The 24,830-nt window shown below is 48.7% G+C and overlaps 1 protein-coding gene across 1 annotated transcript in view; it reads left to right on the forward strand.

Moving 5' to 3' along the window:
* Positions 1-6,485: 6,485 nt before the first annotated feature.
* The window catches only part of Bpifb4 (BPI fold containing family B member 4), a 30,362-nt gene continuing 12,017 nt past the window's right edge, over positions 6,486-24,830 (forward strand). Inside the window, exons 1-9 of the mRNA XM_070007513.1 lie at positions 6,486-6,600; positions 7,429-7,491; positions 8,314-8,857; positions 10,212-10,316; positions 10,972-11,115; positions 13,940-14,003; positions 14,315-14,375; positions 23,037-23,128; positions 24,040-24,243. Coding sequence (XP_069863614.1) covers positions 6,486-6,600; positions 7,429-7,491; positions 8,314-8,857; positions 10,212-10,316; positions 10,972-11,115; positions 13,940-14,003; positions 14,315-14,375; positions 23,037-23,128; positions 24,040-24,243 — 1,392 coding nt within the window. The remainder of the gene's footprint in view (positions 6,601-7,428; positions 7,492-8,313; positions 8,858-10,211; positions 10,317-10,971; positions 11,116-13,939; positions 14,004-14,314; positions 14,376-23,036; positions 23,129-24,039; positions 24,244-24,830) is intronic.

The raw sequence follows: 24,830 nt of genomic DNA on the forward strand, positions 1-24,830 counted from the left end.
AGCTAGTACGGGGAGCCTCAGACCCCTCCCTGTCCTGCCTTCCTCCCTTCCTCTGCTCCTACCTCTTAACAACTCTTTGTGTGTGTGTGTGTCAGTTGTGGGGCTTGAACTCTGGGCCTGGGCATGGGCACTGTCCCTGAGCTCTTCAGCTCAAGGCAAGTGCTCTACCACTTGAGCCACAGTGCCAATTCCAGTTTTCTAGTGATTAATTGGAGATAAGAGTCTTACGGACTTTCCTGCCCAGGCTGGCTTTGAATCACAATCCTCAGATCTTAGCCTCCTGAGTAGTTAGGATTACAGGAGTGAGCTACCAGCACCTAGCTTAATATTTCTGTCTTTAACTCTGCCCCCAGGAATCTACCTGAGTCTGATTCTCTGTCTCAGATTTTTGAACCTGTCTCAGGAGGGGTATGTAAGTGGCACTTTGGTGGGTTGAGGAGTTTTCCTAGGATGGACAGGAGCCGCTGGTCCTGCGGGAAGCAGCAAGGACCAGGGAGACTTTTCCACCTCTTAGGCTGATTGCACACCTGGAACAGAAGAGCTATGCCTCATGCACTAGTGCAGATGGAGAAGCTGAGGCTGAAGAGGGGCCTGCTAGCACAGTGGCAGGGTTGGGATGAGAGACTGAGCGTCCTTGTCTTTCCATCTTGGGCTCCAGTCTGTCGGTCAGATTGGGCCTTAATGGTGAGGAATGGTCCCATGTTGTCACTCAGGGGTGGCCCACATGAAGAGATGAGTCTCAGAGACTCATTTAGGACCCAGGGCAGACAGCAGGGATGGAGCCTATTGATGATCTGTCCACCTGTAGAAAAGACCCTGAGGTCATGTTCCCAGCTCCTCCCCTCCTTCCTTCCCACTCATCATAACACATTTCCCCACAACACTTCTGCCCCTCTCTCTCCTGTTTCCACATGGGAAGCATCAGCTGCCTGAACCCAAGCTCTCCTTGCAGCTGCTGCCCTTCATCTAGCTCACGTCCCAATGTGTCTGGAAGACATAGTAATGGAGCTCTAAGGGTTAAACCACTTCTCAGGACTGTGTGCATGAGAAGTATCCAATTCCTGTGGTTCTTGTCACTGAGGTATGGTCTTACCTTCTTCCTCTTCTACCAACTCCAGGTGGCTCCTTAGTCCCTCCCTGGCCTCCTGCTTGACCTCTTCTCCCTCTTCCTCTTCCCATCTATTCTTCACATCTGACTAGCTCATTGCCCCCAGCCCTCCGTGACAGATCCTCAGTGCCAATAAGTCATTCAAAGCTGGGCACTAGTGGCTCATGCCTATAATTCTAAATGTTCAGGAGGCTGAGATCTGAGAATTGTAGTTCTAAGTCAGCCAGGGCAGAAAAGCTGGTGAGACTCTTATCTCCAATTAACTACCAAAAAAAAAAAAATGCTTGAGCTGTGGCTCAAGTGGCAGAGTGTTAGCCTCACAAGGGACAAGTTTCCCGCACAGGAACTAAGGGAGACTCATTCATACATAGTCGGTGCTTGTGTGGAATGGGGACATGATTGCACTCATACAGGGCAGAGCCGTCGAATGCTGGGCACTGGGTCTGGCACACGACGAAGAACAACTCATTGTTTGCACATGGCTCACTTCCTGGATCCATCTCCCTGAGCAGCATGCCCAGCACAGGCCTTCTGTCCCTCACACAGCGTCCTTGGCCCAGGCAGAAGGCAGGGTCATGGCTGCATTTGCCAAATGGGCCCTGCCCTGGTCTCATTCTTGTCCTTGACTCCTCAAATGTAGGAAGGGCCTGCTGCATTGTGGTGAGCTCTGATGCGTCTGAGTGAGCTCTGTAGCTTCATGGTAAATTCTGCTTTACCATGGCGAGTTCCTGAAGAGTTAGAGTAACTCCATTTTGAGGCAGCAGCCATTCTGTCGTTTATGTTAAACTATGAGTGACCCAGCGCGAACATAAATTCTAGGAACTGACCTGTCTGTGTCAAAGTTAACCAGAGTTCACATAAATCCCAAGGACAGAGTTATCTGTTTGTGTGGCCACAAACTTCCCTCACTTCACAGATGGCCCAACCAGTCTGATAACCCCCTACTGCCCTGTATTGCCCTGGCCCAAACGGTTTGATAACTCCCTATCATCCCTTATTGCCCCAGAATGTCCTGATAACACATCTGGTTGCTGTAACTTTGTGGGTTTTGCCTTTATAAGCCCTGTGAACTTTCAGCTCAGGGCCTTCCTCCTAAGCTCCGCTGTGTCAGTGTGTAGGATGAAGCCCCAGCTGCAGCCCACCTTGCTTTTGCATTTCGGAATGTCTGACTCTCAGTGCTCTTTTTGATGGTAGTCCTACGACGTGGGCATTACAGTTCCCTTGCTTTGTGGTAAGTTCTGCTTCTTCTTGATGGGCTTTGTGGGTTTTCTTTTCTTTTCTTTTCTTTTGGGTCCAGTCGTGGGGCCTAAACTCTGGGCCTGGGCACTGTCCCTCAGCTCTTCAGCTCAAGGCTAGCGCTCTACCACTTGAGCCACAGCGCCACTTCCGGCTTTTTTCTTTTTGCTTATGTGGTGCTGAGGAATCGAACCCAGGGCCTCAGGCATGCAAGGCAAGCGCTCTACCACTGAGCCACTTCCCCAGCCCCAAGGGCTTTGTGGTTTTATGGTGAGTTCTGTGGCTTTTGGTAGCTCTGCGGTGTCACGGTGGGTTCTGCTGTGTCACGGTGAGCTTTGTGGCTGTGCAGAAGGTGCTGAGAGCAGCTAATGTTTATCAACGGCTTCCTGTAATTGGTATTACATCCATATCTAACATTGCACTGGACACAGTGTTCCACAATGTCCTCAGGCCATTTCTATCCAGTTAGGGTTTGAATATAAAGTGCACACACACACACACACACATGCCACATATACACAGAGGCTCATGTGTTGATATCCTGGTCCCCAGAGGTGGCATTATTGAGGGCTGATTGGATCAGGAGGCACCAACTTTATCAATGATTTACCCTGGATATGTTCATGGTTGAAAGGGCTCAGGGGAGACAGATTTGGTTAGACAAAGTAGGTTAAAGTGCCTTTGAAAGAGATACCTTGTCCTCGGTCCCCTGTCACTCTCTCTGTCTCTCTCTGTCTCTCTCTCTCTCTGTCTCTGTCTCTGTGTCTGTCTCTCTCCATCTTTCTCTCTCTCTGCTTCCCCACTGCCATGAGAGAGCTGCTTTTCCCCACCACTTTCTCCTGCCACCATGTTCTCCCTTTCCACAAGCCAAAAGCAATGGAGCTGGCAAACCATGAACTCAAGCCTCAGAAACCACGAGCTAAAATAAAGCTTTCCTCCTTTAAGTTGTTTCTCTCATGTATCCTATGTCATTCACATGTATGGATGCGGAGTCTGAGAAATGGGACTGCACAGCCACGAAGTAACAGAAGCATGTTTACAATGCAAACCAAATCCTAATGACTCTGATCTCCCAAGGCAAACCAAAGTACCTCACTTTGATGCTGCAAGTCTTCCTTGCTTTGCTTTGTCAACATCCATGGTGTCATACACTGCTGCCTGGGCTTTATGTCCCTATGTTATCGACTCCTTGAATTCACCCGGCTTCTAGGAACTATGGGGAAAACTGAGGCATGGCAGAGGGGTTAAGTATCGTATCAAGCTACATAACTAGTGACGTGACCAGGATTTGAACCCAGTTCTTTCTCAGTCTCCAGCCTAAATCCACATTCTGAACCCCTACCCTTAGGGCAGGGGCCAAACAAGGCATTAAGAACCCCTACCATGCTGTGGGAAGCTGACTATTACATGAGGGAGACAAAGGCAGACAGAAGTGGTTGATGGCAAGCTTCCTGACCTCCGCAGTTCCTGTGTGATACCATACGTACGTACACACTTAGCCCCCTGGGTGGCAGAGTCACCTTTAAAGCATCTCTCTCTCTTTCTCTCTACACACACACACACACACACATGTACACACACACACACACACATACACACACACACACACACACACACACACACACACACACACACACACACACACACCAGGACTCTGGGTGTCCTTACATTGCTGTAGCTCCAAACAAAGGGGCCTTTTGGATGCTAAGCCCAGGTGATCTCCTTGGTGCCAGATAGCATTAAGCCTTCCAGAATGGTCAGGACAGCCTCAAGGGAAGTTAGACTCCAGGCTGAGGATGGGCAGAGAGCTTAGGGACAGACGCCAGCCATCTATGTGTGGCCATTGCCTTCTGCTGTTAGCAGTGTGTGTTAGTCTCTGCTTTTGGGTGGAGAGAGGCACAGTAGACTTTTCTGCCTTTTATTTCCATTTAAAAGGCAATATATTTGTCAAATAAGCATTTGTAGCACACATCCCAGTTCTGGACAATGGGATAGCATAAAGACTCAGGAACCAAGTGACTTAGTATGGCATCATGTGGGCCTGGTGCACAGGTCTGGGCCCATTTGAGGCTTTAGTCTTCAAGGCAGTCCTGTGGGATAGGCATCAGACAGTAATGGGAAGCTGGAAGAAGGGCAGTGGAGGGCACAGGTCATACCAACTCAGGGGTTAGCAGGGTGTGGTCCTGGGTTATGTTGGGCTGAGCCCCAAAGAACCCCACAGAGCCCCCGCCTGCCCCTCCCCAGACCCCTCAGAATGGGATGTCCCTGCCTTGGGGTTTGAATCTCAATGTGTCCATCTGGAGACCTATCTGGAATCTCCAGTCTAGCAACAGACCCGACTGATTAAGCCCCAACTCGTGTGCTGCCATCCGGGCTTGAGCACACCTCTTAGAATTAGCCACAAACCACAAACACGTGTGGTTTGGGTGCTCCATGCTCAATTTCCAGAGAAAATCTGAATTCCGGTCTCTTGTAATTGATCTCTCAGAATTACACAATGCTTCCCCATCTGAGTTCCCAGCTTAGCCAACAACTGCTATATAAGGGTGAACTGTGAGCAGCCAGTCAAAAGCAGAGTGTCTGGTGACCAGGACCCCTCAGAACGGAGCTGCAGGACCTCCTGGGGGTAAGGAGGAGCCCCTTCCCTACTCAGCCCTGGCCCCCAGCGGGGAGGCTGAGGCCTGGGGAGGTGACAAAGAGAGACCTGCCTGCCTAGGGGAGCCCAGATGCCTTGCCTATAGCATTGCCTAGTCAGGAGCACCCCAAGAATATCCTTAAATAGGCCTGAACATGTCAATGCCAACTGTGCACAGGCTGCATGCCGCTCTTCCAGGGAGGCTGACTGACTCCCTGCAGTTCTGCTACCCCGTGACACCACTCAGTTGCTTGCAGAGATCAGAAATGACTTCCAGTGGTGTCCATCTTTTTCACTGAAGCCATAGTTCCACTTCTGGATTTTTCTGAGTAGTTTATTGGAGATCATGGATTTTCCTGCCTGGGATGGCTTAGAACCACAAATCCTCAGATCTCAGCCTTCTGAGTAGCTAGGATTACAGGTGTGAGCCACTGGTACCCAGCTATACATGCGTCTCTGAGTGCCTCCAAAAGTCTGCTAGGAGTAGATGCGAGTGGGAAATTTGGGGAAGCAAAGGAAAGAGAAGTTGGTACGTGATGTAAATGGATGAGGGTTGAAGAGTGACTGGATGAATGGATGGATGAGGATGGATGTTGGATGGACAATGAATGGATGAATGAATGGGAGGATGAGAAGATGGATAGATAGATGGATTAGTGGTGAATAGGAGGATGGATGATGGATGGACGGCTGGATAATGAACAGGAGAATGGGAGCATGAATGGGTGGATGATAGATGATAGATAGGAAAGTGAGAGGATAGATGGGTGGAAGTACATAGATGAGCACATGGATAGGTGCATGATGGGTGAATTTAGTTGAGTAGATCCTAGAACAGTTCCCATCAAACCTACCTGCTACTAGTTTACATTCATGCTGGAATTTCCATCACTCCTCTTCTTGTTTTCTAAATTCTACATTATCTGACATCTAGCTTTTGGAACAGTTTGGTTAATGGATCTACTTTGTGTCACCAGATTCGCTTCCATTTGAAACATTCAAAAGGTGGTATCAAGAATTCTGACATTGCCGGGTGCTGGTGGCTCACGCCTATCATCCAGCTACATAAGAGGCTGAGATCTAAGGACTGTGGTTCAAAGCCAGCCAGGGCAGGCAAGTCCATAAGATTCTTATCTCCAGTAAGCTACTCAGCAAAAAGCTGGAAGTAGTCCTGTGACTCAAGTGGTAGAATGCTAGCCTTGAGCCGAAGAAGCTCAGGGACAGTGCCCAGGCCTTGAGTTCAAGCCCCAGGATTGTCACACACACACACACACACACACACACACACACACACACACACACGTACACACACACAATTCTGACATAGTCCAGAATATGTTAGAATTCACTATGTGACTCTAGTCCATTCCCCCCTGTGCCTGGATCTTAGTCTGCTTTGACACTGGGCTGAGGATCCCCACTTGTGCTGCTGGCTAAGGTGGCAGCACCGGGGCACAGCCATGCAGAATGTCATCTCCTCAGCAGAAGCAGGGAAGCAGTGCCAACATGTGGACGGCATGGTTTGCAGCTGTTCTGTTCGCGGTGGCTGTGAGCATTGTCCACACGCAAAAACCAACCACAAACACGGTCCTCAGAGTTACAAAAGATGTGCTGAGCAGTGGTGAGTTCATACCTGAAGGGGGTGGCTTGGGGTGGGGAAGGCGGGTCAACCAGTTCCCAGATACTCATAGACTCTCCCTGCTGGATCTCCCATTTAGGGACAAGGTGACTTCTCCCCTTTGGGCCTTAGTTTCCCCCTTTTCCTTTCAGCTACCATTCCTGGGCACTTATGGGACACCCCTGGGCAGCAGGCTGGGGACTTGAGGCCACAGGAAGTGAGATTAGGAACTTGAGGTTCAAGTCTCGATTGGCTGGCTTGTCTTCTTGGAAAAGTGGGCTAATGTAAGAATCCAATGACCGATGGCAGCCAGCATGGTTCCCGGTGCACAGAGGCCATCAGATGCGAGGCTGACATTCTTCCTGCCTCCCATCCTTACTTAGGTCCTCAGTTGTTGGGCAGTGAGGAGTCTCTCCCTGCCCCACCCCTGCCTGCGGCTACAGTGAGGGTAAAATGAAGATTAGTTCCTCTCTGAGAGGCCGCCCTTGTCTTCAGTGTCTTCATCAGGCCTCAGTGTCTTCACCCATAACGTTGGCCTTGACTGTCTTCTAGAATTGCTAATGCCCGAGGAAATAGATGTTGTAAGCAATCAAGTGAGGAACAGGGGGAGAGGAGGCTAACAAAGAAAAGTCCGCCAAGGATTGACTGATGGCTGTGAACCAGGCAAACCTAACCCTTAGTGCATTCACTACGGGTTAGGGTTGCATGGACCCAGAGAGATCTGCCTTTTACTGGGGTGGGAAGTGAGCCACACCTGCCCCCACCCCCAGGTCTGGCTACGTAGTGTGGAGGATAGGGAGACACTGACCGATATCCCCCCCCTTTCCACAGCCATCTCCGATACGCTGCAGCACAGAGATGTTGTCCGTGCAGCCCTGAGGGAAGTCCCCATGGGTAAAGCCCGTGGTGATGGTGGTGGACCCCTCCTGGGGGGGCTGCTTGGTGGAAGTGGAGGTGGCAGTGGTGGGGGAGGAGGGCTTCTCGGGGGCCTGCTTGGTGGCGGGGAAGGAGGGGGTGGTGGCGACCTGTTGGGTGGAGGCTTACTAGGTGGTGGTGGCAGTAGCAGTGGGGGCCTGCTGGGTGGCAGTGGGGGACTGCTGGGTGGTGGTAGTGGCGGCCATGGTGGGGGACTGTTAGGGGGCGGTGGGGGGCTGCTGGGTGGTGGTGGTAGCCATGGTGGGGGGCTGCTGGGTGGTGGTGGTAGCCATGGTGGGGGGCTGCTGGGTGGTGATGATGACCATGATGAGGAGCCGCTGGGTGACAGTGGGGGGCTGCTAGGTGGTGGTAGCCATCGTGGAGGGCTGCTAGGGGGTGGTGGGGGGCTGCTGGGTGGCGGTGGTAGCCATGGTGGGGGGCTGCTGGGTGGTGGTGGTGGCCATGGTGGGGGGCTGCTGGGTGGCGGTGGTGGGGGGCTGCTGGGTGGTGGTGGTGGCCATGGTGGGGGGCTGCTGGGCGGTGGTGGGGGGCTGCTGGGTGGCGGTGGTAGCCATGGTGGGGGGCTGCTGGGCGGTGGTGGGGGGCTGCTGGGTGGCGGTGGTAGCCATGGTGGGGGGCTGCTGGGTGGCGGTGGTGGCCATGGTGGGGGGCTGCTGGGTGGCGGTGGTGGGGGGTTGCTGGGCGGTGGTGGTAGCCATGGTGGGGGGCTGCTGGGTGGCGGTCCCTTGGGCGGTGGCCAACACCACTCCAGTGACTACAGACGCGCTGAATTTCCCCGAGGTGTCGGTGGCGTACCCTACAACGACTTCCATGTTCGAGAACCTCCCCCCATGTATACCAATGGCAAACAGCTCGGTGGTAATTACAGATATGGTCTCATTGAGACCAACGACAACACCGCCCAGCTGGGGGGCAAATACCGCTACGGGGAGATCCTGGAGCCCGACGGCAGCATCCGGGACCTCCGCAGCGACCAGGACTACTACTATACCCACAGCCCCTATGCCTACAGCGCCCACAGGGACTACGGGCGGTACAGGTCGGCCGCTGGCTCGGGCACCGGGCCCAGGCGTCGCCGCCGGCGGGATCTGCGGCGGGATCTGCGGCCTGGGGAGCTCCCGCCGGGTCTGGCCACTGGAGCACTGGGCCCTGGGGGCCTGCTGGGCACCGGGGGCATGTTGGCCACGGACGGCATCCTGTCAGGCCAAGGTGGCCTGCTCGGTGGAGGTGGTCTTCTTGGCGATGGAGGACTTCTTGGAGGAGGGGGTGTTCTAGGAGTACTTGGTGAAGGTGGCATCCTGAGCACTGTGCAAGGAATTACCGGGTGAGCAGGGGCTGGGCTTGGCCTGGGGTGGGGCCCCACAAATGGGGGAACATCATTCCCGGAGGCTTCCAGGGAGAGGTGGCCTTCAAGAGTGACTTTAGTTCCAGTCTGGGTGGCTCACGACTGTAATCCTAGCTATTCAAGAGGCTGAGATCTCAGGTTCAAAGCCAGCCTAGGCAGGAAACTCCAAGAGACTCTTACTTCCAGTGATCACCAGAAAACCCAAAGTGGCACTACAACTCAAAGTGGTAGAGCACTAGCCTTGAGCAAAAGAGCTCAGGGGCACACCCAATCTCTGACTTCAAGCCCCATGACTGACCAAAGAGAGAGAGAGACAGAGACAGAGACAGAGAGAGACAGAGACAGAGACAGAGAGACAGAGAGAGACTTTAGCATTCTCTAAAGAGGCCTCTGTGGCATGGTTTGAATTCTTGGGTCATTCTATCTCTCTGAATCTCAGAGTCTTACAGTGCAAGTAGGAGAAGCCCAAAGATTTCCATTATGCCACATACATAGCTTACCGTCTAATTTCATATGTTATAGGAGAATCTATTATCATTATGATCTTATTTCAACTATGTCCAACCTTTGTGGCCTACTCATCAACTATGATATGCACTTATTGTTGGCACTGGGGACAGAGCTAATGGTCAGCGGAAAAGACACAGCCCTGGCCTGAGGAGCTTGGAGCTTAAATGGGGTGTGGATAAAGGGAGAAGCTAGCTGTCCAGTCATGGGTGGGGAGAACATGCAAAATGGGGGAGGTCAGATGGCCTCCTGCAGGAGGCTGTCATTGAAGTGTGAAGACCCAGGTGGGACCCAGGTAGAGAAGCAGACACAAGTCGGGGAGGGGGACATCTTGGCAGAGAAAAAGGATTCAAAGGAGCTGGGCACTAATAGCTTATGCTTGTACTACCACCTACTCATGAGGCTGAGATCTGAGGATTGTGGTTTGAAGCTAACCTTGGGCAGGAAAGTCCATGAGACTTATAACCAATTCACCAACAAAAAAAGCTCTAGCTGTAGCTCAAGTGGCAGAGCACTAGTCTTGAGCAAAAGAAGCTCAGAACAAGGCCTAGGCCCTGAGTTCAAGCCCCAGGACCGGCGCCATAAAAACAAAACACAAAAATCGATTTAGAAGGAAATATGTCAAAATGCAAGCAGTGGGTCTCAGGCAGTGAGTCGATGGATGGTACCATGTTCCACCCTTAACCTCTGTGGATTCCATAGGTCCATGAAGCCAGGTGTCGCTGGAGTCTGAGGGAAAGCCCAGGAGCAGAGAAGGGGCCCAGAAGGAGGCCCTTGGGGTGAGCGAGTAGTGGCAGTGGCCTTCTCACCACTCTCCCTCCCACAGGCTGCGCATCGTGGAGCTGACCCTGCCCAGGGTGTCCGTGCGGCTCCTGCCTGGCGTGGGCGTCTACCTGAGTCTGTATACCCGCGTGGCCATCAACGGGAAGAGGTGAGGGTCTTTCCCTCTCCAGGGGGTCCCAGGGACCCCTCCCCCCCCCCCCCCGCCTACCCTTCCCTAGAGCAAGCAGTCTCCCCTCTCAATGCTTGGTGTCTGCACCTGCAATTCAAGGACCAGGAAGACCCAGCGGCTTGACCCCAAGTCAGTCTTGGGACACTGTTAGCAGGGCAGGCAGTTAGACTCAGGGGCAGCCTTGGCTTTGTTCCAGATTCTTCCAAACTGTGACCTTAGAGCCATCTCCCAATGTCACTGAGCCTTAGTGGCTTTTCCCACATGGGGGATTCTCTTTTGGGCAGTGAGGGCTACAGGCAGATTGTCTGTAGCACCTGCCATGTATTACTACTACTATTATTATTATTGTTATTTATCATTATTATTAGCTGGCATAGATTTGCTCTCAGGGATCAGGCTATGTCTACAAAGTTAGGTGCCTGGCTGGTTCTCTTGGATACCAATCTATACAGACCCATCTCTGTCTAGGCAGAGAGGGAGAGACATTTTCCCACTCGTGCTCCTTCTATGGACACACAAGGTCTGACAGATGGCAGAAAGAGCTGGACCCTAGCCTGAGGTGCCAGGCAGATCTGTGCCTGGCAGCTGGGGTGTGACCTGCCATCTGGCTGGCTGGCCCCTTGGTCTCCCGCAGTCTCATTGGCTTCCTGGACATCGCAGTGGAGGTGAACATCACAGCCAAGGTCCGGCTGACCATGGACCGCGCAGGCTACCCGAGGCTAGTCATCGAGCGCTGTGACACCCTGCTGGGGGCCATCAAGGTCAAGCTCCTGCGGGGGTGAGCATCCGCGGGCCGCGGAGGGCCTGGGAGAGGGACAGAAGAGGTCCCTGGCAAACAAAATGGCTCTCGTCTCTTTTGCCATGGCCCTGACAGGGTGGAGGCAGTGATGACCCACACTGGACTATCCTCTCTCCCTCTGGCTCTGGTCTGGTCCACTTGCTTAGTGGGAATTCAAGACCTGGGCCTTTGAGGGCAGGATGTGGGTTTCAGCCAGCATAGGGTTGGTCTGTATGCTCAGGCACATATTGGGTTCAAATCTTGTTTCCGCTATTCTTTGCTTTGTGCCTGTGGGCAATTCTGTTGCCCTCTCTGAGCCTCTTTTTTTTGTCTGTGAAATGAGGGCAAATTCTCTCACCCTCCTCACCCCCCTGAAGAACTTAGAGAATGGAAATCTGCCAGTGCAAATTCTGCTATGTTGTAGAAGTTTAGGGAAATATGTCTAGCAGCAGCTATGTGTCCATCAATGCCCAGAGCTTGCAGGGATTTCTCTATTGGGGTCTATACCATCTATGTCAGAGCTACACATCCTCTCCAGAGGGATGAGACCACACCCTCTGTCCAGAGGGCTTTCAGGTGGGTGGGCATTTCCCAGCATGCCATGTTCAGGTAGTGGCCTTGTGTTCTCAAGAAAGCTCACATCGGGGCTCAGTGGTAGAGTGCTTGCCTTGCATGCACGAGACCCTGGGTTCGATTCCTCAGCACCACATAAGCAGAAAAAATCTGGAATTGGCACTGTGGCTCAAGTGGTAGAGTGCTGGCCTTGAGCTGAAGAGCTGAGGGACAGCGCCCAGGCCCAGAGTTCAGTCCCCACCGATCGACAAAAAGAAAGAAAGAAAGAAAGAAAGCTCACACCCCAGTTCCTTCCTCTTCCTCCCCTGACCCTCATCCAAGGAGGCCCCTCTCCACCTCTGCCTTTGGGATCTCTCGTTCCTCTCCTCCCCCTCCTCTCTTGCCCTTGGCCCAATCCTCCAGCCTTCATCTCAGCTTCAGGAGCAGAAAACTTCACTGATTAACTTGGACTCTAGTCTTTCATATTCTCTTGGGCATCACTTGGTCTTTGTTTCTGCTTCAATGTTGGGCAAGGCAAGGAAAATGAGGCCCCAGGGTCCAAAACTAAAAAGCTCAGACTCTTCAGTTCACTAGGAAACATATTTGGTAATGTGTGGCTCAAAAGTATAAAAGGAACCGGGCACTGGTGGCTTGCACCTGTAATTCTAGCCATTCAGGAGGCCGAAATCTGGAGCATCATGGATCTGAGGTCAGCCAGGGCAAAGAATGCAAGACTAAATCTCCAAAATAACCAGCAAAAAGCTGGGCTTAGTTCAAGGGATAGAGTGCCAGATGAGTGAGTTCAAGGTACTGAATTCAAGCCATAGTGCTGAAAGGCACAGGGAGAGCGAGTCCTTTCTCTGCCATCCCTTCTGGCCCCTCTCCACCAAGCTCATCCTGATTCATGGCTTCCTAAGTCTTCTTCTAATTTCTTTGTTCACATAAAGCAAACTTAAGTAGACTACCATTTCTCTCTCTCTCTCTCTCTCTTTCTCTCTCTCTCTCTCTTCCTCCCTCCCTCTCTCCCTTTCCCTCCCTCCTCCCTCCCTTCCCCTCCCCTCTCTCTCCTAGGACTTGAATTCTGGCCCTCCAACCCGCTAGCCAGGTGCTCTACCACTTGAGCCACATTCCCACTTCTCCCTCACCCCTCCAATCCCACCACCTTTTTGAACAAATACACAACTGTTCTAAACTATTTTGTACTTTGCTTCTTTTATCTCCTTTCTTTGAATTTTCTAAATGTCAAATGTGTCCCGTTGCTTAACTTTTTATGGCTGCGTGCTATCCATTGCTTAGGTGAACCACCCGTTTTGCCCAACCCATTATTGCTGGGCACATCCTACTGTGACAACGAACGATCTTTTATAGATGTCATTGCACACAGACCCAGTGTACGTGACAATTTCCAGAGAGAGAGAGAGAGAGAGAGAGAGAGAGAGAGAGAGAGAGAGAGAGAGAGAGAGAGAGAGAGAGAGAGAGAGAGAACTCTATATTCAGCCCCCTTAAGACAAATCCCCTTTTAAAGAGGACCAAAAACATGTGGTCAGATTTAGGGACACACTCTAAGACTTTACCTCCAGCAATTCTTTGCTTTGTCAGCCTGGAACCCAGCATGGAGATGCCCAGGGGACTCTGGAGGGGAATGGGGAATGGTTTTTTCAGGAGCGAGTGCAGCAGGGATGCTTAAGTACTGGCTTGGTCATGGTTCTCGCTGAGTTCTTGGATTTATGTCCATTCGCCCATTTGTGTATCTTGCCTCTCTGAGGTCTACCCTCCTCCTTTGCTAACAGCTTTGGAGAAGTGTTTAAGGGCCGGACCTCAGTTTCCTTGCCTGTAAAATGGGCCATATCCCCCAGTCTTTTTAACACCCATCCTTTCCTGCAACCTGGAGTTCTCCTCTGTATCTTCTACAAGCATTTATGGAGTGCCCTACCCCCTCCAGGTACAAAGCTGGATAAAGCCACGTACTCCCTGCCCTCTGGGGACAGGAAGGTGGCTGCAGCTTGTGGCACTATTCAGGGGACTTGGCAGCAACAAGCCATCAACATTCCCACTCCACCGCTGCCTCTGCCTGCCGGAAGCCTCCGCACCTTTTCTTTGTCGAATGAATGAATGAATGAATGAATGAATGAATGAAAAGCCTTTTTTTTCTTTTTGCTGGTGGCCTGTCATGGGGGAACAGGGGGAGGAGTATACTGTGCCTGGACCCAGCATTGGGGTGAGGACAGCCCTGGGCCCCTCCATGACCCCTAGCCTGCTCCTCTCTCTCTAGCCTTCTCCCTAACCTCGTGGACAACCTCGTCAACCGAGTCCTGGCCAACGTCCTCCCTGACTTGGTAAGAACAAGCAGGCAGGGCACTTGGATCTCAGACCAGGGGGCCACATTCCCTGGAGAGCACTGGTGTTCTAGAAGGCTGGCAATCCGTGGGGGTTTGGGAGGACCCTGGGGAGCACGAGGGGACAGAGCTCTGGATAAAGAGGAGGTGCATGAACTTCAGGGAGCTCTGGCCAATCCTATGAGGTAGGTGGCAACACCTCTGGAATGAATCTATTTCCCATCTGAGAGCCTGGGCCCCCAGCCACGCCCTGGTACAGGCCAGCCTGGTCCGGCTGCCACTCACCAGAACTCCACACCCTCTCCCCACAGCTCTGCCCCATCGTGGACGTGGTGCTGGGACTTGTCAATGACCAGCTGGGTCTCGTGGACTGTAAGTACCCCCACAACATGGCATGTCACCAGTGTCTGCCCAGACGCAGGTCTTTCCTCTTGTCCCCCATCTTCCCACCACACCCCAGGGAAGGTGCCCTGGACTGCAGGGGGGCAGAGACTCTCTGGTCCCTTTTTTCTTTTTTTATTGTGAAAATACCGTACAGAGGGGTTACAATTACATGAGCAAGGTAATGAGTACATTTCTTATCAAACATTGTTGCCTCCTCCTTTGTTTCCCCTTCCCATCCTTTCCCATCTTCCCCCCTCCCCTGTCCCCCCTCATCCCCCATCTCCCCACCTCCCGCCAAAGTTGTAAAGTTCGCTTTTTCGACATAATGATTTGTACTTCTCATTGTTGCAATGGGTCCACCTGTATCCCTATTTAAACAGTTTGTTTTTTTCCCTTCCCCTCCACAAATTATACCATCAAATACAGTGAAAGCAGGGGTTATATCGTGAAGGAGGGACATACAAAACAACAAAGAAATATCTTATAAATATGTTAGAAACAATTGCATGAAAACAAAAACATTTGAATACTTATTTGGGGGTTCATTTCCCTAACATCAACTTATCTGACCTTTTCTGCTTGACTCAGACATACACTAGTTATTGCAAATAAGGGAAACCATGGGACCTATGTTTCTTTGGGCCTGGCTTACTTCACTTAATATAATTTTTTCCAAGTCTTTCCATTTCCTAACAAATAGAGCAATGCCATTCTTTCTGATGGAGGCATAGAATTCCATTGTGTGTACATACCACATTTTCTTGATCCATTCACTTAGTGAGGGGCATCTGGGTTGGTTCCGTATCTTAGCTATAGTAAATAATGCTGCAATAAACATAGTTGTGCTGGTAGCTTTAGTATGGTCTTGTTTGTGATCATTGGGGTAAATGCCCAAAAGTGGGATTGCTGGATATAGGGAAGCTCTATGTGGAGTCTTTTGAGGAACCTCCATACGGCTTTCCAAAGTGGTTGAACAAGTTTACACTCCCACCAACAATGAAGTAAGGTTCCCTTCTGTCCACATCCCCTCCAGCATTTGTTGTTATTAGAGTTCTTGATTATAGCCTTTCTAACTGGGGTGAGGTAGTATCTCAATGTTGTTTTGATTTGCATTTTTTTTTATGGCTAGAGAGGTTGAACATTTCTTCATGTGTCTATTGGCCATCCTTCTTTCCTCTTCAGAGAAGTTTCTCTTTAAGTCTTTAGCCCACTTATTGGGCTGTTGTTTCTTTGAGGATTTGTTGTTGGGGGATTTAATTTTTTGAGTTCCAAGTATATTTTAGATATGAGACCCTTGTCCATTGTATGGCTAGTGAAGATCTTCTCCCAATCCGTGGGCTTTCTATTGATCTTGCTAGCTATGTCCTTTGCTGTGCAGAAACTCTGCAATTTCATGTAATCCCATTTGTCCAACCTTTCTTTGATTTGTTGTGTTTCTGGGTCTCTATTAAGAAAATTTCAGCCTGTGCCAAGGAGACATAGGGTTTCTTCTATTCCATCCTGTAATGTTTTCAGAGTGTCTGTTTTGACTCCGAGGTCTTTGATCCATTTGGAGTTGATTCTGGTGCAGGGTGATATATAAGGATCTAGCTTTAGTTTTCTGCAAGTGATTAACTAATTTTGCCAGCACCATTTACTGAAGAGACTGTCTTTCTTCCATTCTATTTTTTTTAGCTCCCTTTTTTTAGCTCCTTAGCTTTAGGTCTGTAGGTTCATTTCTGGGTTTTCAATTCTATTCCATTGGTCCTGAGGTCTGCTCTTGTGCCAGTATCAAGCTGTTTTGATTACTATGGCTTTGTAGTAGAGTTTGAAATTTGATATTGATATTCCTCCAGCACTGTTCTTTCTGTTAAGGATCATTTTTGCTATACGGGGTCTTTTATTGTTCCATATGAAGTTTTGGATTGCCTCTTCTATTTCCTTGAAAAATGAAGTTGGAATATTGATAGGTATCGCATTGAATTTGTAGATAGCCTTGGGAAGTATTGCCATTTTCACAATGTTGATCCTTCCAAGGAGCATGGGAGGTTTTTTCACTTTCTACATTCTGTTTTGATTTCCTTTTTCAGGTTTTTTAAAGTTTCCATCATAGAGGTCCTTTACTTCTTTGGTTAATTCCTTGGTATTTTATTTTTTGTGGGGCTATTATGAATGGAGTTGCTTTCCTGATTTCAGCCACGCTTTTCTCATTGTTGGCATACAGAAAAACCATTGATTTTTGAGGGTTAATATTATACCCTGCTACTTTGCAAAAGTTTTGAATCAGCTTGAGTAATTTGGGAGTAGAGTTGTGGGATTCTTTAAATACAAAATCATGTCATCTGCAAAGAGGAAGAGTTTTACTTTGTCTTTCCCTATTTGGATCCCTTTTATGTTTGCATCTTGTCTTATTGCAACAGCTAGGCATTCTAATACTAGATTGAAGAGAAGTGGAGAGAGTGGACATCCTTGTCTCGTTCCTGATTTAAGAGGAAATGGCTTTAGTTTTTCACCATTAAGTATAATGCTGGCTGTAGGTTTGTCATATACAGCCTTTATTGTATTGAGGAATGTTCCCTGGATTCCTAGTTTTTCCAGAGCCTTCATCATAAAGGGGTGTTGGATCTTGTCAAATGCCTTTTCTGCATCTATTGAGATAACCATGTGGTTCTTATCCTTGCCCTTGTTGATGTGATGAATTATATTAATTGCTTTGTGTATATTGAACCAGCTGTGCATCCCTGAAATGAATCCTGTTTGATAGTGGTGTATGATTTTTTGGATGAATTGTTGAAGTTGATTGGCCAAAATTTTCTTGAGAAGTTTTGCATCAATGTTCATCAAAGAAATGGGTCTATAGTTCTCTTTCTTTGATGAGTCCCTGCCTGGTTTGGGGATGAGGGTTATGATGGCTTCATAGAATGAGTTCGGTAGTGAACTTTCTCTTTCAATTTCATTGAAGAGTTGGAGGAGTATTGGTGTGAGCTCTGCTTTGAAGGCCTTGTAGAATTCCACTGTAAATCCATCTGGTTCTGGGCTTTTCTTACATGGGAGGTCTCTTATTGCTGTTTCTATTTCTGCTTGATATGGGCCTGTTAAGATGGTTTAAGATGGTTTCAGCTTGCTAGGAAAAGGTCCATTTCTGCCAAGTTCTCAAACTTACTAGCATAAAGGTTTGAGAAGTATTCCCTTATAATGTTCTGAATCTTGGTTGTTTCTGTGGTGATGTTTCCATTCTCATCTCTGAGTTTATTTATTTGGGTGTGTTCTTTTTCTGATAAGATTTTTTTTCTGATAAGAGTCTGTCAATTTTGTTAATTTTTCTAAGAACCAACTGTTTTGTGGATTCTTTCTATGGTTTTTTTTATTCTAATTCATTTAATTCTGATTTAATTTTAATTATTTCTTTCCATCTACTGGATTGCGGTTTATCTTGCTGCTCTTTTACAAGGAAGTTCAGATATCTCATTAAATTGTTGGTTTTAGATCTCTCCAATTTGTTGATGTAGGAACTCAGAGCTATAAACTTGCTTCTGAGTACTGCCTTTGCTGTGTCCCAGAGGAGCTGGTAATTTGTGTGCTCATTTTTGTTGAATATCATGAACATTTGAATTTTGTTTCTAATCTCTTCCATGACCCATTGGTGATTCAACAGTGTGTTGTTCAGCCTCCATGTGTTACAGGACTTTCTTTGGTGGTTTTTGGTGTTGAGTTCTAATTTTATTCCCTTGTGGTCTGAGAGAATGCAAGACATAAATTCAATGTTTCTGAATTTAGACAAGTTTGCTTTGTGACCTAAAATGTGGTCTATTTTGGAAAACGTTCCATGTGATGCTGCTGGGTGAAATATTCAGTAGATGTCTGTTAAATCTAGTTGATCTATGCAGTTGTTTAGATCTGTGGTTTCTCTGTTGAGTTTTTGCTGAGTTGAACTCTATCTAGGGGGGATAGTGGTGTGTTAAAGTCCCCAACAATTAATGTCTTTGGATCTATGTGAGATTTGAGGGAAAGTAGTGTTTCTGGGATAAATTTGGGTGCTCCGTTGTTTGGCAAATAGATATTTAGAATTGTAAGATCCTCCTGAAGGAGAAATCCTTTAATTAGTATGTAGTGACCTTCTTTATCTCTTCTCACTAATTTTAATTTGAAGTCTATTTTATCTGATATTAGGATTGCAACTCCTGCCTGTTTATGGGGGCCATTTGCTTGGTAGATTTTGTTCCAGCTTTTCACTTTCAAAATGTGTTTGTTTTTTGAACAAGGTATGACTTCTGAAGGCAGCAGATAGAAGGATCTTGCTTTTTAATCCAACTAGACAGTCTATGTCACTTAATTGGAGAATTAAGTCCGTTAATGTTTCGAGATAGGACTGAGAGGTATTTGGGAGTTCCTGCCATTTTATCCACCTTCTTGGGGACTGCGGCAACTGGGTTCTTCCTATGGTTTTTAGATTCTCAGTTTGGGTGAGGTTTCTTGGCCTTTATTGTGGTCTTGTTGGTTTTCTATGTGTAGGACATTTTTAAGTATCTTTTGTAGGGCTGGTTTGGTGGAGTTATAGTGTTTCAGTTTTTCTGTGCTATGGAAGGTTTTTATTTGACCTTTGGTTATAAAGGAGAGTTTAGCTGAGTACAGTATCTTGGTTGTTGGTTGTTTGTCTTTAGGGCATGGCATACATCATTCCAAGCTCTTCTTGCTTTAATTGTGTCTGCTGAGAAATCTGAGGTGATTCTAATTGGTTTCCCTTTATAGGTGATTGATCTTTTCTCCTTGACAGCTTTAAGGATCTTTTCCTTGGTCTGAATTGATCCTGTGCAGATTATAATGTGACAATGGGATGTCCTGTTCTGGTCTGGTCTATTTGGCATTCCAAAAGCTTCTTGTAGCTAAATAGGCCTATCTTTTTGCATGTTTGGGAAGTTCTCTGCTAGGATCCTGTTAAACAAATTTCCTAGACCATTAACTTTTGTCTCTAGGTGCTCCTCTACACCCATTATCCTCAGATTAGGCCTTCTGATGTTGTCTTCCAGATGTTGAATAGATCTATCATATTTTTGGATTTGTCTTGGATAGTTGTATGTGCTTTCTCTATAATATCTAGGCTGTCTTCAATCCCTGAGTTTCGATCTTCTGCATGGTCTAACCTACTGTCAAGACTTTCTACTTTGTTTTTTATTTCTTTTCCTTCTAATTGGTTGGCTCCGATGGCTTCAAATGCTTTATTGGAGCTTTGTTTTAGATCTTGTATGAACTTCTTTACTTCCTTAATTTGGTGTTCAGTGTGTATTCTCAAATCACTTAATTGATTGTATGGTTTCCTTGGACTCCATTCCTTCTGTTGGGCTCCATTCAGCATTCCCTTTGTGGTCTCCCTGACTTCTTTCAGCTATCTGTTTATGGATTCCATTAATGCCTCTATTGATCTTTGTCTATTCTCATCCTGCTCTCGCAATTCCTGTATTACTCTTTGATTAGCTTCCTCATGTTCATGTTATTCCTGTAGTTCTCTTTGACTGTTCTCAGCCTGCTCACACAATTCCTTTATTTCTCTTTGAGTGTTCTCACCCTGCTCACAGAATTCCTGTATCAATCTTTGAGTAGCTTCCTCATGCTCATGATACTCCTGTATTGATCTTTGGTTTGCTCCTCTCTCTCCCTATCATGCTCACACTGAGTCCTTTGCAGGTTTTCAATCTTTTCATTCACCATGTTTACCAGTAGTGTTTGGAGAGCTTTTGGGGAACTCTCCTCTGGATTATTCATTATCTGTTCTGTCACCTGATTATCATGAGTGGGAGTTGAGATACCTGGACTTGCCATTTTTCTTGTGTTTTTCCAGCTTGTTCTGCCCATTTGATATGGAAGTAATACCAGTTTTGTGCTAGAACACTATTTTAAGGCAAGCATCAACCAAAGTCCTGTAGTTGCACAGTCAAAAGTCTGCTAATACAATCTAGTTCAACAGATACTCTATTCAACATCAAACAGCTATGTATTAATGGGCTACAAATAACAAAGAGGAATTTGGAAAACCAGAAATTATTAGGTTTAGGGAGAAATGTGGGGAAAAATAGGATTAGAGGGATGTGGAAAGGTAAAAGGAGAGTGAAATTAACCAAGTCCTAATCTCAAAGAGGGAAATGGATTGGACAGAATGGTAGGAGAGAGAGAAGAGAAAAAAAAAGAGACAAGAAAAAATGGAAGAACAAACATTTAAATTTAAAAAGTGAAACACTTAAAATTATGCAAGTTTAAAGAAGTAATATTGAGAGAAGAACAGGGGTAGGATGAGAGGAGGGGAGGGATAGAAAGGAAACATGAAAAATAAAAAATAAAAAAATAAAAATTCTTAAAATATTATATAGGTATAAACAGACAACACTGCTATTAAGGAATTTAAGCCTAAGAGTTTTTGAATTGAGTAATAAATTTCTGAATTAAGTGTGTACACAATGGAGGATAAGGTCTGGTAATCGATGATGGGTATATCTGAGGATGAGCAGAACAGCAATTAAGTCATGCAAAAAAAAGAATAAAAGAGAAGAAAAAGTAAAAAGAATGAGAAAGAAAGAAAGAGGACCAAAAGGTCAGTAGAGATTTTTAAAAAAGCACCCACACACATATATACCTAAAATAAAAATTATAAGAGGAAGAAAAAAAAAGATTAATAGAAAACATTTTAATTTAAAAAAAAATTTTAAAAAGGTACAGAAAAAAAGTTCCTTGATTTTTTTTTTGGGGGGGGGGTGAGGGGTGGATGGTAAGATCCAGTATCTCCCTTGTGTCCGTAAACAATCTCTTGGTGGAGTCTCTGGTCCGCTTGTGGTGTTTGGTTTTCCTGTGGCTTGATTGGTTTCTTAAGTCAGTTTGTTTGAGTAGGCAGAAAAATGCTCTGCTTTACCCAGGATTTTGTGATCCTCCTCCCAGGCTAGTTCAGTGGGAGGGAAATCTGCTTTGAGTATCACAAAAGAGGGAGATGGCTGTTTCCTCTAGTTTGGAGATGAGGCTAGGTTTTGGGTAGAGTTGAGGCCTTTCAGCAAACAGAAACTTTTCCCTGAGGAGCTAGCTTCTGAAACACTCACAGAGCCCAGCCTGGAGCCATTCTCAGGGTTTATGTTTACTGAATTTCAATTGATTGTCTAGGTTGCTGTAAGGAGGGTGAGCCTCTGGCTCTGTTTGCCCAGTGAAGAAAGCCACTCCTCCAGGGGTGGAGCTTTCTCTGCCTGGGTGGGGTGACTTTCTCCTGGGTGTAGCTGAGCCTGGCAGGTCAGGTCAGGTTCCGGTGACCTGCTAAAAGACTCTTTGGGGTCTGGGAAGGTGGCTCAGTGGTAGAGCGCTTACCTTGCATGCATGAGGCCCTGGGTTTGATTCCTCAGCACCACATAAGCAGAAAAAAAAAAAGCCAGAAATGGCTCAAGTGGTAGAGCACTAGCCTTGAGCTGAAAAGCTGAGGGACAGCGCCCAGGCCCAGAGTTCAGGCCTATGACCAGACCGCCCCCCCCCCGTAGTGGGGGGAGGGAGGGGTGGCCTTCTCTCCTCTGTTGCCTGAGAAGGAGTGAGGATGTCAGGGTTCTACACTCACCGGAGTGTTGGCTCCTGGGTCATCTCTGGTCTGCGATCTGCAGGATGAAGATATCTGCTCCTGGTCAGTTCTTGCTGGTGTTAAGTAGAATCTGCTCTGCGTCTGGCACCTTTGTCCCAGACTTTCTGTGTTGTAGGTATGGCAGTTATGGCTGCCGCTGCCACAGCCACAGCTGCTGGAAAGTTCTCAGATCTGTCTCCTTGCCTGGATTTTCCCTCTCTGGCCAAACTCTCTGTACTGTGATGGCACACTTGGTGTAATTCTCTGGCCTAGGACTGTTCACTGGAACACTAAAACTTCTTTCTATGTGAGAGCTTGTTTAGCCTCCAGCTTCTCCTCCGCCATCTTCCAGGAACTCCTGTCCCTTCCCTGGTCCCTTTGTCTCCAAAATCAACTCACAGAAGGAGGGAAGAGTAATAGCAACACAGAAGGAGTTCTCAGAGCCAGGCTGCAAAGCCACGTCCGATCCCAGGCTTCTGTGTGATCATTCCTGGAAGCAAGGCTGCCCTGTATGGTTGTGGAACTTGGGCACTGCGGAATTCCCAGTCCCACCTTGGAGTAATGAGGATACCCCAAGTTGTGCTGTGCTTACTTAGTCTCTGCAGCGGCTCAGGGCAGCTCGCATGGACAGTGAGGCCAATGATTAGATATCTTTCCCAGACCGCTAAACTCTCCTTTCCTCACCGAGGGAGGAAATGCCAGATCTAGCTAAGTACCACATCATGGAGCCCCGAGTGTCTTCCAGGTACACTGCCCTTCATAGTTTACAAATCTCATCAACATCCAGGATCTCACCACCACCACCACCACCCCCCCACACCAACCACAGAGTCCAAGAGGTTACATGAAACCCATTTTACAGAGGAAACTGAGGTCCAGAGGCATTCAGTGATCTGCCTGAGGTCACACAGGAAGCAGGAGGCAGAGCTGGAGTTGGACCTCAGAACATTCCTTTATTCTTTGAGCCTGGAGCTGGAGCCTTGCTTGCCTATTTCTCCCTCCCCCCCCCCCCACCTGCATCCCCAGCCCGAGGAGGAGGGAGGGTGTCTGGTGGGGGCAGGGTGCCCAGTGACCTCCTCCTCTGCCTGCAGCTCTGGTGCCTCTGGGCATCTTGGGAAGTATACAGTACACCTTTTCCAGCCTGCCACTGGTGACTGGGGAGTTCCTGGAGCTGGACCTCAACGTGAGTGTCTGCTGGGCTTGGCTGGGAAGTGTCTCCATCCTAGATGGAGGGACGGGACTTGTGGGGTGGGGGCAGGCAGCACTTACCTAATCTGCTCACTGGATAATGGGGTGAATTCCGCTGGTCTCCCCAGCAATCACGTGAGAGAGAAAGGTGGCTTCCTGAGGAAATGGAGACACTGAGGGGTTTCACCACTTACCCAGAGCCATATAGATAGTGAATGTGGAGCTGGGGTCTGAAGCCAGGTAATCCGGCTTTCTGCGGCTACAGCTGCCCCCCCCACCCCCCTCCCCACCCCCCCAGGCATAGGTCTGGGGGAGGAACATCTGACCACCAGCCCCTGTGGTCTTCACCAAGTCCTGACAGGCAGCCTTTGCTGCTTTCCATGCTTAAATGTCCACCATGGCCAAGTTCAAGTTCCCAATACCACATGGCTGAACATGAACAGGTAGAGAGGTGTGGAATGGGGGTGTTGGCTTTGAGCCTTGATCTTCAGATCTCAGCCTCCTGAGTAGCTGGAATTACAGTCGTAAGCCACCAGGACCTTGCTGTCCAATTAACTACCAAAAAGCTGGAAGTGGAACTATGGCTCAAGCAGTAAAGCTCTACCTTTGAGTCAACAAAGCTCAGGGACAGCACCCAGGCCCTGAGATCAAGCGCCAGGATCAGCACAGAAGGAAAGATCTCCATGTATGTGTGAACTTGTAACCCTATGTGATTGTAGGGCAGGGACCACCAGAGGTCCCCTCAGCCCCAGCCAGAGAAGAGTTGGGGCCACAGCAACTGAGACCCCTGGGTCTTATATACCGAGACCCCTGAGGTTGAGCCGGGCAGGAGGTCCCGAGGCCTGTGTGTGGCCCTCAGCTCTCCCCGTTCCTTCTTGCCCCCCTCCCCCCTCTCCACGGCTGCAGACTCTGGTAGGGGAGGCGGGAGGCGAGCTCATCGACTACCCGCTGGGCCGGCCAGCTGTGTCCTACCGGCCAATGATGCCAGAGTTGCCCCCGATGGGCGACAACACCAACTCCCAGCTGGCCATCTCTGCCAACTTCCTGGGCTCTGTGCTGACCATGCTGCAGAAACAGGGTGCCCTGGACATCGACATCACGGATGGCATGGTGAGTCGGGGCCCCAGCGGGGCCAAGTGGGAAGGAGGTCCTGCAGCCGGCCAGCCCCTGTCATCTTCCTGGGCCGTGGTCTCGGGGGAACTGTGGACAGACAGCCACCGCTGCCTCGGCTCCAGTTCCTGGTGGGTACCTGACACCTCACGTTTCCCAGAGCCGGTGCTTGGGGGGCTGGCATGGCTCACAGGGGGTACCACGGTCCCAGGGAGGAAACCGCTCTCTGTGCATCTATCTAATTCTATTTCCGTGTTGGTGTATGTGTCTGTGAGTACTGAGGCGTAAACATAAAGATCTTATGCTTCTTTTTCACCTAAGGCTGATGTTCTACCACCTGAGTCACGCTTGCACTCCAGGCGTAAGAATCTCTCAGATTTGCTTCCCTGGATGGCTTTGTACTTGGGTCCTCAGATCTCAGCTTACCAGTAGCTAGGATTATTGGCATGCGCCACTGGTGCCCAACGGCCCTTTTGTTTCATTTTTCAGTTAGGATTTCAGGCAAACTTTATCCCAGGTTGGCCTTGAACTGTGATCCTCCTACTTTAGCTTCCTGAGTAGCTAGAACCACAGTCATGTGCCGGCAT

The sequence above is a fragment of the Dipodomys merriami genome, unplaced genomic scaffold (assembly GCF_024711535.1).
Source record: "Dipodomys merriami isolate MVZ:Mamm:240054 unplaced genomic scaffold, mDipMer1.0.p SCAF_7, whole genome shotgun sequence".
NCBI classification, from domain to species: Eukaryota; Metazoa; Chordata; class Mammalia; order Rodentia; family Heteromyidae; genus Dipodomys; species Dipodomys merriami.